We start from the raw sequence: 16557 nt of genomic DNA, 5'->3' as shown, positions 1-16557 counted from the left end.
AAGACAACATTATGACAAGCTTGGATGGTATGCCAAATAATTACATTACTGTAATACTTGTATAATTTCTGAAGGCTAAATTTAGTTAAAATAAAAACATCTTACTTGGATAGAGTCATGCACATCTATCACTATAGGGAGGTCATATGCTACTTTAACCTTCTCAAGTATCTGAAATTATAACATAACAAAATGAAATAAGGAAAAAATAGTTCAACTATAACAAAATAGCTTTGCCATTATATGGAATTCGACAATTACACTATTTTTCAAACAAGTGTTCCTACTATAATTCTCAAAATGCAAATGACAAAAGCAATATATCATAATAAAAAGTAATAGAATCATAACCTTCAACACCTCAACCATCTCTAGGCCACAAAAAGATTTTGATGATGTTCTATTAGCCTTAACAAAGCTTGATTTGAAAACTAATGGGATGCCAACTCTGAAAGTCGCACATACTCTAGATGATGTTAACTTTCAACAAAGATACAAACCATCTCCCGACATTATATTTTACAAGTTTAATTTTTGATTCCTTGTCATGTGAATTCTCTCTCATCCATAGCAAGTGTTATGTTGGTTTTACTAACCAACATTACTCTTAGAATTATATAGGTTCAATATCTCAGCCCACAATGCCTATAATGAGTAAAAACTCTGATACTAGATGCAATTCTGGGAAACAATAAGTAAAAGAGTTTCGTATTTTAAGTGGTTGTTATTATAGCAAAACATTTTGAATGACACAAAGTTAGATAATGTGTATTAGGTAAGAAAAAGGAATTTAATTTCACACAAAATACTACAAAGAATTTTGCTACAAACCCATGGGGGATGATTGTCATGATTATACTTATCGAACTACTAACAATTTTTGTATAATTCAACTTAGGCACTACAATTATTTCCTATTGGATTTCAATCAAATTAGCTTCAATCTTTTTTCCCATGAAACCAAAGGATGAAAAAGTTCCTTAACGGAGAACAATATCATAACCAGATGTAATAGTCTTTATGTGCTTAGCCAACTTCATAATGTATTCCTCTGATTCAATCACATTAGGACCTGCTAATAGGAAGACCAGTTCTGTAGCCTATTAACACATTCATAGAACCACAACACATAAAAAAAAAGGGAAGGGGAGATTTTGATCGTGACCCAAGAAAATTCATAGTCAAGAAACACAAAATCTGATAGAAATCATGAACCTTGAGCTGGCTATATAGCATTGACATGGCTCCATCTTTTTTTTTCTTCCAAAGTTGTACACAAAAAGGGACAAAGTGTGAGAATTTTGATGGATTCAGTAAAGGTGTATAAATTCTGATGCGTTAAGATGTTACATTGTGTAAAATAACATCGAGCTCAGTAAAGTTTGAGACACTACCTTTTTTTATTAATTCCGAATCTAAACGCAGATAAAGAGAAGAGAGAAGATAGAGTGAGATCTGTGTCAAGCGTAAGAGTGAGCACCTTGATTGATGAAGAATGAAATCGTTCACTACAAAAAGTGAAAAAGAAATGGCTAGATAATTCTATGTAGTTGTTGAGGGAGAACTAGTTTTAGTTGTTTGTTACTCGCTAAGCAGCTAAAATCTTAACAAAATTTAAATGAGAGATTATTTGATGTAATAGAGATTTAATAAAATTTATTGTATCAGAAAAGTTAAATCAAGATTTTAGATATTATCAAAGTTACAAAAATTGATCCGGTCAATAAACCAATCAAATGACTGGTTTAATAGTCTAATAATCTAACCAGATTCAAACCAGAATCGAACCGATTTAATTAAATATAAAATAAAATTTAATATTTCATAAGTTCATATAATAACTTTTTTTTCGAGCTTGTTTGGAAAGTATTTAAATATAAGAAAAGAATTCATTTCTATTTGAAATTCAATTCCATGGTTTGGAATGACTTTAATATACTAATAGAATAGAATCTAATTCTTTAGTTTGGAATAACTCTTACATGAGTTAAATTTTCTTCTTTTACAACTTTGTCCTTAACAAAATTATTTTATTAAACATCTACTTATTTAAATAAGAATATTTTTTATATTTGACATGTTAAGTTAAATTGATGTGAGAATTAATTTTAAAATTAGACCCTTTTTGGTCTGCTTTGTAAAAGAGAAAAAAGTGAGAATTAAAATTCTTAAATGAGTTTAAATAATTCCTTTTTACTTATTCCAAAACAAGGAAAAAAATTCTAATTCTTGAGTGAATTTTTATACGTAGATTTCCAAACAAGCTCGTTTATACTTCGCTCACTCACTACAATCCCATGAACAAGCAATGAGAAAAGGCTACAAAATACAAACACAAAAACAAAAAATCAATCTTGGTATTTTTTCCGAAAAAAAAATATATTATTTCCTTAAACAAATTATTCCAACTTTAAATATCACGATATATTATTTTTGTAGTTTTAGGCAAGTTCGCCACACTAGGCCAAGGCTGTGTCACAAGTTGCACCCAAGAACCTAAATACCCATCAACAGTTAGCATATGTAGATGGATACTTTATACATAACTAAGCACAATGTATTGAATCTTACCGGGTAAGTACATCTGCATAACGAATAACCAACGAGGAAGCTCGTTGTATGACTCCTTCCAATCGCCATATATTTTAGCAATGACTCTTCTTTGCAAGCCAAACCTTTCTGTACGATGCCTTGTAACCGAAGTGATTCTCTACACCTCCTTACAGAACAATTATGCTGATTGTTGGATCTGCTTTGACAATGTTGAATATGTACTGAGCAATCCCCTTCGAATCTAACCTACGATGGTCTAGGCCCATCGATATTTGCATACAAGTATGAGGACCACTGTTTCTCCGAACCTCTCATTTTTCTTCCATTCAGCGATACGTTATGCGTATGTTCCAAGAGCAATTGGGCCCGAACCGGATACACTTTACATCATACTTCAACTGGTCACTCTCCAGTATTTTATATTCCACAGTCCTCTTGATGCCGTACGTCTTAACTGCCAACATGACTTCCTCCTTGTTTTCAAATTTTTGTCTAACCTCGAACTCATTAGTTGGATACTCTTCGGAGCCTCCATGGGTAAATGACCAATTCGAAGTCATTGCATCCAGGTTCAACATGGATAAGTGATCCGGCCGGTCATATGGTCGAGAAATGGTAAGCTGTGTTAGAGCGATTTGTGTATCACCGTAGTAGTTCATCTATTCTTTCTCGTTACCCTCGTCAGGAATTTTCGTTGGTTCATCATTAGCATCGTCTCTGTCATCGGGGTTAACTTCATAGCGATCCATCATCGAATTCCTGATAGTAGAACCCTCATGACTTTCAACATTATCTTGCATCATGTCAGCATTAGGAAGTTCAACGTTTAACCCCTCTTGACTACCTTTAGCTGGCATATTTAGATCAACTATCATCCTTTTAATATTTCTTCTAATAGCTCCACTTAACGGACTATCATCAACCATATTCACAGATAATCCTCGTCTACCCAACTCAACTAAAAACACGAATATTTCCAACAGATGAACATTTGCCCATCGGTTGTGCCATGACCTTATAAGACGTACGTTCACGTCGTCACGTAATCGATACCTAATTCAAAACAGCAGAAAAATTTCTCAGAACCATGGTCTATAACAACAAACAACAACATAACAACGACAACTTTAATATACCTTTTATAAAACAAATTGTCATCGACTTCAGTCGGATATCTGTAGTATTCTCTCTTGTCTCTTGTCGTGTGTTGCTGTCCAACGGAACGCAATATCAAATTCTTCAACGTTGTTAGACTGTTGACTTTCGGTGTCATGTATATAATTATTGGTTACTCAGACTTAAAAATGATAGAACCTTCATCATATACTATTTCACCATCATAATGAATGGATAACAATTGATTGATTGACATTATTGATAAAAAATGTCATCATGAGAACCAAAGAGAAGAATAAAATAATGGTATTGAGCTCGGTTCTCCACCAACCATACTTTTATTTGCCAAAGTCAAGGTGAAGTTTGTCGGGGGTGTGTTGAACTTGCCTAACACTACAAAAAAAAATGTATCGTGGTATTTAAAATTGGACTAATTTGTTTTAGGAAATAATATTATTTTTTATTTATTTCGGAAAAAAAACATCAATCTTGCGACAAACAAAACAAAACAAGTAAACACATAAAAACACAATTCAGAGAACTATGAGAAACAAAAATTAGCATCATCATCGCTCTATCTGCTATCTGTCCCTGCACATATATTCATCATATGAAAACCTATCCCTGCCTCGAAACAATCAAATACCCTCCCTGGCCATGACCAACTAAAATTCCAAGCCTCAATAATTGGCTCATTACTAGTAAAAAAGTTATGAACCTTCAATTGTTAAAGCCTCAGGGGTTTTAAGTTCACAAATGTTATATTCCTTTTATGCGTAATTCCATTACAGAAAGTGAAACCCCACCATTAAGATTCAAGAGAAATTAGTTGCGTTTTGCATTGCTAAAAGTAATCATTCATATAATTAACTATAGAATTTGAAACCTAGTATATAAAAAAAAATATCACACATTAAAATATATAACTTTCTAGATCCACATTGCTTTTAGAAATTGCAATGATTTGAAAGGCTACATAGAATCTGTGACAAATGATAATTGGATGTGTCACTACTTCAAATAATCTCTCTTTCAGGAGAAGCTTTCCTTTATAAGCGGCTTGAACTTGTGATGTGGTGCAAAGATAATCATACATTCAACCTTAAAACAATCTGATCTTATAAAGGCCAATCTTCGGAGAATTATATTCTTAATAATAGGAAATCATCACCTACAAAATCAGAATTTATGTTAGTATAAACAATAAAATATGTAAGCATTTTCACTCTAAAATAGATGAAACATATAACAAGTAATGTGGTTGTTTAGAGTATTTATGTTAGATAATTTTTTGCTTTGTTAGAAGACTTTGGTAATTTGAAACTTGTTTGGATTTATGCCTGAAGTTTTCTCACAATTTGGTTTGGAGAATCTGAATTTGTAACATCATGGATTGCTCTACCAATAAAATAAATAATTTGCACATTTCTTTTGTAGGATATTTTAGACAATATGTAAAAACTTTGCTTTTACATCCTTTTGATGTTTTTAGAAACATGTGTTACTTTTTATTGCTTGCTTCTTAGTAGTTCTTATTAGTAAGAGAGAAAGGATTAAGAAAGGATTCTTAATAATCTATATTAGCAGAAAACAAAATCAGTAAAAGTATGAAAATTTTCTTACCATTCTTGCTATTCACAAAATAGTGTGAGATCAATGTTGAATATTTTCTTCCCTTTGTTTACCCTCTACAATATGTTAGAAGAGTTAATCACATATAAAAGTTCAGAACTCAAATGCAAAACAAAATACACAAAAAATCTTTCACCTGCTAAAAGATAAATAAATGTGTAATCGCTTCAATTTTTTTTAATAAAAAAATAATTTCATTAAGATTAGTAGAAGAATAATAAAAATTAGGAGATAGGGATTCCCAATACAAAAATAAAAAACAATAATCACTTTAAAAATATTCAATAATTTTACTTGTCCATTTCTTTTGTTAGAGAAAGTATGCAATAAAAAGTAGAAAATGAAAAGGGAATTCAAATTTTAAGTTCTTCCCACAATCTATTAATTTTTTGTATTAGCATGATGCATACAAAATCATACATTAATAAAATAATTTTTTTTGACTTAGATGCTAATACTTTCTGTTGCAAGTACCATCATTTTTATTAGGGGACAAAAATACAATCATGAGTTTTAAGAAGACGAAGTCCCCCGTGTAGAAAGTGTTATGGCTTCTACATGTATAGAAATGGCGTGGAGCTGGCAATGTGCAGCAGTGTGTGACTTAGAGAGCAGATGTGACAAGTTACAGCAATACTCTCCTCACGAGTCAGAAATTGCTACTAACTTCATGTGACATGGAAACATTATTATCTTGTGTTTACTAGACTTAGGATATTTAATTAGTATGAGTTCTAGTTGGGTCTCGTTTTATTGGGCTTTTTGGCATAAGTGGAATGATTCTTTTAAATTGCAAGAGCTAAATTTGGTGGGCTTTGTGGTTACCAGGATTTAGAAAAAAAACATGTGGGAAAAAGGGAAAGAAATGTATTGGAAATTTCAATAGGAAAAAAAAATTCAATTGGTTGGTTTCAAAGGATTTCCATTGCTACGATTGATAGACCCCTAGACAATAACTGTATACGGGTTGATAGAACCCTTTGAGGTTTGCAGTTGGAATGTGAAAGTGCACACACTTAAATAATTTTGCTACATAATATGCCTGGTCCATATATGTAAAATATTAAACGAAAATAAAAATATATATAACATTCATTATATAAAATAAAACAATACACACGTTTAACTACCTACGTTAATTACTCATTATACTACTCAATTACAATCGTCACACAAATTGGAATATAAACCACACAATTACTTTTCATAAAAGAACAACACGTACAACAAATGATACAACATAATTTTAGATCCTAAATCCCGAATTCTAAATACTAAACTAATACTAAAAAGAGTTAACAAATTTAGAAATTAGGATTTAGTATTTTACGCATAAGATTTATGTTTTATGTTATATGAATTAAGGTTTACAAATTATGATTTATGTGTTAGGGTTTATAGATTTATGTATATCGATTTACAGTTTACAATTTAGTGTTTATTATTTAGGTTATTGGGTTCATGGTTTGCAGAATAGAATTCACAGTTTATCTTTAACAAAATTATTGTTTATGCTTTAGGACTTAGGGTTTACGATTATATGTTTTCGATTCACAAATGATAATATATGGTCTACGGTTATTAGTTTTGTTGTCAGGTGTCATATTATACAGTTTAGTATTCATGATCTTTGTGAATCCCTTTAACTCTAACCCTAACTCACAATGCAAAATCCTAATTCCTGAACCATAAGTCCTAAACCCAAATCCTAAATCCTAATTTTGGAAATCCAAATTACTCACATTCGAAGATACATTATCAACTACAACTTCATTCATTAAAATCGTTTTAACCACTAACTATTTAAATTAGACACTCAAATTTTGTTTATACAAAATAAAACTAATAAACTGCTCATAAATGACATTACAAAAACTTTATACATACTTTTTTTTCAACTAAAAGACTACTAAAAACCTAGGTCAGATATTCTTTGACCCACTTAGTGTGTACCTCAAGCCTTTGAATATACACATGTTCACAAATCCTATTATATCTCAACGTCTAAAAAATAACAAACAAATTATACTTTTGTAAAAACCATTTAACTCCGTCCAAAAAATCAGATTCATCTAACCTTGTGCAAAAAAAAATTTTACGCATAAGATTTATGTTTTATGTTATATGAATTAAGGTTTACAAATTATGATTTATGTGTTAGGGTTTATAGATTTATGTATATCGATTTACAGTTTACAATTTAGTGTTTATTATTTAGGTTATTGGGTTCATGGTTTGCAGAATAGAATTCACAGTTTATCTTTAACAAAATTATTGTTTATGCTTTAGGACTTAGGGTTTACGATTATATGTTTTCGATTCACAAATGATAATTTATGGTCTACGGTTATTAGTTTTGTTGTCAGGTGTCATATTATACAGTTTAGTATTCATGATCTTTGTGAATCTCACTTTAACTCTAACCCTAACTCACAATGCAAAATCCTAATTCCTGAACCATAAGTCCTAAACCCAAATCCTAAATCCTAATTTTGGAAATCCAAATTACTCACATTCGAAGATACATTATCAACTACAACTTCATTCATTAAAATCGTTTTAACCACTAATTATTTAAATTAGACACTCAAATTTTGTTTATACAAAATAAAACTAATAAACTGCTCATAAATTACATTACAAAAACTTTATACATACTTTTTTTTCAACTAAAAGACTACTAAAAACCTAGGTCAGATATTCTTTGACCCACTTAGTGTGTACCTCAAGCCTTTGAATATACACATGTTCACAAATCCTATTATATCTCAACGTCTAAAAAATAACAAACAAATTATACTTTTGTAAAAACCATTTAACTCCGTCCAAAAAATCAGATTCATCTAACCTTGTGCAAAAAAAAGACCCACTATAATAAGCCCATTGTTATCCCCACATTAATTATTCAGAACTTTCTAACATTAACAAACTATTAACTTAATCCATCACCTGAAAAACTCTAGATGATTCCATTGTGCACTGCTAGAAACTGTCCCCTTCTTAGACACTTGTCACACACCAACTACTTCCAGCGCATTTCTACAGATGTGAAATTGTCTCACATTCTACACCAAAGAATTTGCATTTCAAGAAATAACTTACAGCAATAGCTATAAGCTCTTCAAGTAACTCCTCCAAGTGGCGTAAAGGCTATCAAATAAGGAGATAACGCATATAGTTCATTAATATTCAGAAGCATTGCAGAAAAAGTAAATGTTGGCAAAATGATGTCCTATAAATTTGAATGATTTTGATAAGTAACAACTCACCCACTATGTTGAACCATCAACAGGTGCACTCAATGGATCATCATGTACCTTAAGAACCAAGAAAGCATTTAGAAGCTGTTTGATGAACAAACTAAATATAAGCCTTAAAGTTTACCCTAAACTTCTTTCTTTTAATAATAATTCCAATAAGATCCCCCTAAAAAATTAAAACTAATATATATACCTCCATGAAAATCCCATCCACCCCTATAGCAACTGCAGCTCTTACAATGCAAGGTATTAATTCTCGAAGACCTCCACTTGCAACACCTCCGCCATCCAACTAGACTTGAAAGCAGAATGTTAAAAACTGGAACTAAAGAAATCTCATATGATAGTTAGGTTCAAAGTAGAAACAGATCTTGTGTGACTCCAATGTTCAAATGAAAAAAAAAGATAGATAACATGAGGCAGGTGTACTCCAATACATGCGTAATTCTATCATCAAATAAATGGTTCAGGAAGGGAGATACCTTTCTCCCTAACATATTATAACCTTCCATTGAATAAGAAAGCATAGAAAGATTCAAATAGTTCATCTTAAAGAGAAACATATAATAAAACAAATATTGACTTACAATAGGGCAATTGGCTTCTCTCATCCACTCCAGGTTACGTGGATCGACAATAAAATCATCTATATAAAAATTCAATGAATTTACTCAATTCTGGGTTTTGAAAATAGAATGATAGCGGACAATCAATTGTAGTGCTGACATTCTTTAAGCAAAGTTAAACCTTAAATGCATGTTAAATCATACAGGTGAAAAGAACACAAGATTAAAATGAAACTAGAACATGTGAAAACAGAAAGCAATTCATGATATTGAACGGTTTCAAAGAGTAACATCATCCAAAAGCATACAGAAGATCTCATTAAAGATGTTATAACTCACTGTATCCAAACATAGTTCCTCTCTCGCAAACCATAACATTAGGATTTCCAGCCAACCGAACCTTCTCTGCTGAATTTGCCATTACCTATTTATATGAACATTATAAAACATGAGAATACTAAAAGACAGAGAATATTTACCGAGCTTAAGTAATTATTGATTATTAAAAGTTGCAACATAGCAGGACAATATACCCATGGAAGGAGCACAAAACTGGCCCTTCTTGATGTGGACAATTTTTCCAGTTTTGGCTGCAACAACGAGAAGATCTGTCTGTCATCAGAGGCAAAACACAAAAAAAGAATTGATGTGATCATATCTACTTAAGTTTATATCTATCCAATTGATACTAAAATTTAATGTAAAGAATATTTACTTGACGGCATAAGAATGCTGTTATTTGAATGATGTCTACAATTCTGCCGACTACTTTACATTGTCAAAGAAAAGATAAAGCTGTTAAAGGTAGATTATGATCCAAAATCAAAGACAACATTATGACAAGCTTGGATGGTATGCCAAATAATTACATTACTGTAATACTTGTATAATTTCTGAAGGCTAAATTTAGTTAAAATAAAAACATCTTACTTGGATAGAGTCATGCACATCTATCACTATAGGGAGGTCATATGCTACTTTAACCTTCTCAAGTATCTGAAATTATAACATAACAAAATGAAATAAGGAAAAAATAGTTCAACTATAACAAAATAGCTTTGCCATTATATGGAATTCGACAATTACACTATTTTTCAAACAAGTGTTCCTACTATAATTCTCAAAATGCAAATGACAAAAGCAATATATCATAATAAAAAGTAATAGAATCATAACCTTCAACACCTCAACCATCCCTAGGCCACCAAAAGATTTTGATGATGTTCTATTAGCCTTAACAAAGCTTGATTTGAAAACTAACGGGATGCCAACTCTGAAAGTCGCACATACTCTAGATGATGTTAACTTTCAACAAAGATACAAACCATCTCCCGACATTATATTTTACAAGTTTAATTTTTGATTCCTTGTCATGTGAAAGTCAATTCTCTCTCATCCATAGCAAGTGTTATGTTGGTTTTACTAACCAACATTACTCTTAGAATTATATAGGTTCAATATCTCAGCCCACAATGCCTATAATGAGTAAAAACTCTGATACTAGATGCAATTCTGGGAAACAATAAGTAAAAGAGTTTCGTATTTTAAGTGGTTGTTATTATAGCAAAACATTTTGAATGACACAAAGTTAGATAATGTGTATTAGGTAAGAAAAAGGAATTTAATTTCACACAAAATACTACAAAGAATTTTGCTACAAACCCATGGGGGATGATTGTCATGATTATACTTATCGAACTACTAACAATTTTTGTATAATTCAACTTAGGCACTACAATTATTTCCTATTGGATTTCAATCAAATTAGCTTCAATCTTTTTTCCCATGAAACCAAAGGATGAAAAAGTTCCTTAACGGAGAACAATATCATAACCAGATGTAATAGTCTTTATGTGCTTAGCCAACTTCATAATGTATTCCTCTGATTCAATCACATTAGGACCTGCTAATAGGAAGACCAGTTCTGTAGCCTATTAACACATTCATAGAACCACAACACATAAAAAAAAAGGGAAGGGGAGATTTTGATCGTGACCCAAGAAAATTCATAGTCAAGAAACACAAAATCTGATAGAAATCATGAACCTTGAGCTGGCTATATAGCATTGACATGGCTCCATCTTTTTTTTTCTTCCAAAGTTGTACACAAAAAGGGACAAAGTATGAGAATTTTGATTGATTCAGTAAAGGTGTATGAATTCTGATGCGTTAAGATGCTACATTGTGTAAAATAACATCGAGCTCAGTAAAGTTTGAGACACTACCTTTTTTTATTAATTCCGAATCTAAACGCAGATAAAGAGAAGAGAGAAGATAGAGTGAGATCTGTGTCAAGCGTAAGAGTGAGCACCTTGATTGATGAAGAATGAAATCGTTCACTACAAAAAGTGAAAAAGAAATGGCTAGATAATTCTATGTAGTTGTTGAGGGAGAACTAGTTTTAGTTGTTTGTTACTCGCTAAGCAGCTAAAATCTTAACAAAATTTAAATGAGAGAATATTTGATGTAATAGAGATTTAATAAAATTTATTGTATCAAAAAATTTAAATCGAGATTTTAGATATTATCAAAGTTACAAAAATTGATCCGGTCGATAAACCAATCAAATGACTGGTTTAATAGTCTAATAGTCTAACCAGATTCAAACCAGAATCGAACCGATTTAATTAAATATAAAATAAAATTTAATATTTCATAAGTTCATATAATAACTTTTTTTTCGAGCTTGTTTGGAAAGTATTTAAATGTAAGAAAAGAATTCATTTCTATTTAAAATTCAATTCCATGGTTTGGAATGACTTTAATATACTAATAGAATAGAATCTAATTCTTTAGTTTGGAATAACTCTTACATGAGTTAAATTTTCTTCTTTTACAACTTTGTCCTTAACAAAATTATTTTATTAAACATCTACTTATTTAAATAAGAATATTTTTTATATTTGACATGTTAAGTTAAATTGATGTGAGAATTGATTTTAAAATTAGAACCTTTTTGGTCTACTTTGTAAATGAGAAAAAAGTGAGAATTAAAATTCTTAAATGAGTTTAAATAATTCCTTTTTACTTATTCCAAAACAAGGAAAAAATTCTAATTCTTGAGTGAATTTTTATTCATAGATTTCAAAACAAGCTCGTTTATTTTTCGCTCACTTACTACCATCCCATGCATAGGCAGTGAGAAAAAGCTACAAAATACAAACACAGAAACAAACAATCAATCTTGGTATTTTTTTTCGAAATAAAAAAAATTATTTCCTTAAACAAATTATTCCAACTTTAAATACCACGATACGTTTTTTTTGTAGTTTTAGGCAAGTTCGTCGCACCAGACTAAGGCTGTGTCACAAGTTGCACCCAAGTACCTAAATACCTATAAACAGTTAGCATATGTAGATGGAGACTTTATACATAACTAAGCACAATGTATTGAATCTTACCGGGTAAGTACATCTGCATAACGAATAACCAACGAGGAAGCTCGTTGTATGACTCCTCCCAATCGCCATATATTCTAGCAATGACTCTTCTTTGCAAGTCAAACCTTTCTGTACGATGCCTTGTAACCGAAGTGATTCTCTACACCTCCTTGCAGAATAATTATGCTGATTGTTGGATCTACTTTGACCATGTTGAATATGTACTGAGCAATCACCTTCGAATCTAACCTACGATGGTCTAGGCTCATCGATGTTTGCATACAAGTATGAGGACCACTGTTTCTCTGAACCTCCCATTTTTCTTGCTTTCAGCGATACACTATGCGTATGTTTCAAGAGCAATTGAGCCCGAACCGGATACACTGTACATCATACTTCAACTGGTCACTATCCAATATTTTATATTCCACAACCTTCTTGATGCCGTACCTCTTAACTGCTAACATGACTTCCTCCTTGTTTTCAAATTGTTGTCTAACCATGAACTCATTAGTTGGATACTCTTCAAAGCCTCTATGGGTAAATGACCAATTCAAAGTCATTGCATCCAGATTCAACCTGGAGAAGTGATCCGGCCAGTCTTATGGTCGAGAAATGGCATGCTGTGTCAGAGCGATTTGTGTATCACCGTAGTAGTTCATCTCTTCTTCCTCATTACCCTCGTCAGGAATTTTCGTTGGTTCATCATCAGCATCATCTCCGTCATCGGGGTTAACTTCATAGCGATCCATCCTCGAATTCCTGATAGTAGAACCCTTATGAATTTCAACATTATCTTGTATCATGTCAGCATTAGGAAGTTCAACATTTAACCCCTCTTGACTACCTTTAGCTGGCATATTTAGATTAACTATCATCCTTTTAATATTTCTTCTAACAGCTCCACTTAACGGACTATCATCAACCATATTCACAGATAATCCTCGTCCACCCAACTCAACTAAAAACATGAATAATTCCAACAGATGAACATTTGCCCATCGATTGTGCCACGACCTTATAAGACGTACGTCCACGTCGTCACGTAATCGATACCTAATTTAAAACAATAGAAAAATTTCTCAGAACCATGGTCTAATAAACATAACAACAACATAACAAGGACAACTTTAATATACCTTTTATAAAACAAATTATCATCTACTTCGGTCGGATATTTGTAATAAACTTTTTTCTCTCTTGTCGTGTGTTGCAGTCCAACGGAACGCAATATCAAATTCTTCAACGTTGTTAGACTATTGACTTTCGGTGTCATGTACGTAATTATTGGTTGCTCAGACTTAAAAATGATAGAACCTTCATCATATACTATTTCACTATCATAATGAATGGATAACAATTGATTGATAGACATTGTAGATAAAAGATGTCAACATGAGAACCAAAAAGAAGAATAAAATAATGGTATTGAGCTCGTTTCTCTACCAACCATGCTTTTATTTGCCGAAGTCAAGGTGAAGTTTGTGGGCGGTGCATTGAACTTGCCTAACACTACAAAAAAATGTACCGTGGTATTTAAAATTGGACTAATTTGTTTTAGGAAATAATATTATTTTTTATTTATTTCGGAAAAAAATCCATCAATCTTGCGACAAACAAAGCCGAACAAGTAAACACATAAAATCACAAACTAAAAACACAATTCAGAGAACCATGAGAAACAAAAATTAGAAGTATCATCGCTCTATCTGCTATCTGTCCTTGCACATATATTCATCATATGAACACCTATTCCTGCCTCGGAACAATCAAATACCCTCCATGGCCATGACCAACTAAAATTCCAAGCCTCAATAATTGGCTCATTACTAGTAAAAAAGTTATGAACCTTCAATTGTTAAAGCCTCAGGGGTTTTAAGTTCACAAAAATTATATTCCTTTTATGCGTAATGCCATTACAGAAAGTGAAACCCCACCATTAAGATTCAAGAGAAACTAGCTGCGTTTTGCATTGCTAAAAGTAATCATGCATATAATTAACTATAGAATTTGAAACCTAGTATATATAAAAAAAAAGTATCACACATTAAAATACATAACTTTCTAGATCCACATTGCTTTTAGAAATTGCAATGATTTGAAAGGCTACATAGAATCTGTGACAAATGATAATTGGATGTGTCACTACTTCAAATAATCTCTCTTTCAGGAGAAGCTTTCCTTTATAAGGGGCTTGAACTTGTGATGTGATGCAAAGATAATCATACATTCAACCTTAAAACAATCTGATCTTATAAAGGCCAATCCTCAGATAATTATATTCTTAATAACAAGAAATAATCACCTACAAAATCAGAATTTACGTTGGTATAAACAATAAAATATGTAAGCATTTTCACTCTAAAATAGATGAAACATATAACAAGTAATGTGGTTGTTTAGAGTATTTATGTTAGATAATTTGTTGCTTTTCTAGAAGACTTTGGTAATTTAAAATTTGTTTGGATTTGTGCCTGAAGTTTTCTCCCAATTTGGTTTGGAGAATCTGAATTTGTAACATCATGGATTACTCTACCAATAAAATAAATAATTTGCACATTTCTTTTGTAGGATATTTTAGACAATATGTAAAAACTTTGCTTCTACATCCTTTTTTGATGTTTTTAGAAACATGTGTTACTTTTTATTGCTTGCTTCTTAGTAGTTCTTATTAGTAAGAGAGAAAGGATTAAGAAAAAATTCTTAATAATCTATATTAGTAGAAAACAAAATCAGTAAAAGTATGAAAAATTTCTTACCATTCTTGCTATTCACAAAATAGTGTGAGATAAATGTTGAATTTTTTCTTCCCTTTGTTTACCCTCTACAATATGTTAGAAGAGTTAATCACATATAAAAGTTCAGAACTCAAATGCAAAACAAAATACACAAAAAATCTTTCACCTGCTAAAAGATAAATAAATGTGTAATCGCTTCAATTTTTTTTAATAAAAAAATAATTTCATTAAGATGAGTAGAAGGATAATAAAAATTAGGAGATAAGGGATACCCAACACAAAAATAAAAAACAATAATCACTTTGAAAATATTCAATAATTTTACTTGTCCATTTCTTTTGTTAGAGAAAGTATGCAATAAAAGATAGGAAATGAAAAGGGAATTCAAATTTAAGTTCTTCCCTCAATCTATTGATTTTTTGTATTAGCATGATGCATACAAAATCATACATTAATAAAATAATTTTTTGACTTAGATGCCAATACTTTCTGCTGCAAGTACCATCATTTTTATTAGGGGACAAAAATACAATCATGAGTTTTAAGAAGACGAAGTCCCCCGTGTAGAAAGTGTTATGGCTTCTACATGTATAGAAATGGCATAGAGCTGGCAATGTGCAGCAAGTGTGTGACTTAGAGAGCAGATGTGACAAGTTATAGCAATACTCTCCTCACGAGTCAGAAATTGCTACTAACTTCACGTGACATGGAAACATTATTATCTTGTGTTAACTAGACTAAGGATATATAATTAGTATGAGTTCTAGTTGGGTCTCATTTTATTAGGCTTTTTGGCATAAGTGGAATGATTCTTATAAATTGCAAGGGCTAAATTTGGTGGGCTTTGTGGTTACCAGAATTTAGAACAAAAACATGCGGGAGAAAAGGAAAGAAATGTATTGGAAATTTCAATAGGAAAAAAAAATTCAATTGGTTGGTTTCAAAGGATTTCCATTGCTACGATTGATAGACCCCTAGACAATAACTGTATACGGGTTGACAAAACCCTTTGAGGTTCGCAGTTGGAACTTGAAAGTGCACACACCTAAATAATTTTGCTACATAATATGCCTGGTCCATATATGTAAAATATTAAACGAAAATAAAAATATATATAACATTCATTATATAAAATAAAACAATACACACATTTAACTACCTACGTTAATTACTCATTATACTACTCAATTACAATAGCCACATAAATCAAAATATAAACCACACAACTACTTTTCATAAGAGAACAACACGCACAACAAATGATAGAATATAATTTTAGATCCTAAATCCCGAATTCTAAATACTAAACTAA

At 31.3% G+C, this 16557-nt stretch overlaps 2 protein-coding genes across 2 annotated transcripts in view; both read right to left on the bottom strand.

Annotated features, from left to right (window-relative positions):
- The window catches only part of LOC107624690 (2-dehydro-3-deoxyphosphooctonate aldolase-like), a 24497-nt gene extending 23261 nt beyond the window's left edge, over positions 1-1236 (bottom strand). Inside the window, exons 1-4 of the mRNA XM_021115106.1 lie at positions 1216-1236; positions 1004-1100; positions 352-446; positions 106-171 (exon numbers count right to left, since the gene is read on the bottom strand). Coding sequence (XP_020970765.1) covers positions 106-171; positions 352-446; positions 1004-1100; positions 1216-1236 — 279 coding nt within the window. The remainder of the gene's footprint in view (positions 1-105; positions 172-351; positions 447-1003; positions 1101-1215) is intronic.
- Positions 1237-8573: 7337 nt separating this feature from the next.
- LOC107624689 (2-dehydro-3-deoxyphosphooctonate aldolase-like) overlaps positions 8574-16557 on the bottom strand; it is a 9620-nt gene continuing 1636 nt past the window's right edge. The window contains exons 5-11 of the mRNA XM_021115105.1: positions 10051-10123; positions 9843-9895; positions 9644-9739; positions 9467-9551; positions 9044-9207; positions 8755-8853; positions 8574-8618 (exon numbers count right to left, since the gene is read on the bottom strand). Coding sequence (XP_020970764.1) covers positions 8574-8618; positions 8755-8853; positions 9044-9207; positions 9467-9551; positions 9644-9739; positions 9843-9895; positions 10051-10123 — 615 coding nt within the window. The remainder of the gene's footprint in view (positions 8619-8754; positions 8854-9043; positions 9208-9466; positions 9552-9643; positions 9740-9842; positions 9896-10050; positions 10124-16557) is intronic.

This window comes from Arachis ipaensis, unplaced genomic scaffold (assembly GCF_000816755.2).
Source record: "Arachis ipaensis cultivar K30076 unplaced genomic scaffold, Araip1.1 Aipa334, whole genome shotgun sequence".
Classification (NCBI taxonomy): Eukaryota; Viridiplantae; Streptophyta; class Magnoliopsida; order Fabales; family Fabaceae; genus Arachis; species Arachis ipaensis.
The sequence above is the reverse complement of the archived record's forward strand: the minus strand, read 5'-3'. Positions and strand labels throughout refer to the sequence as shown.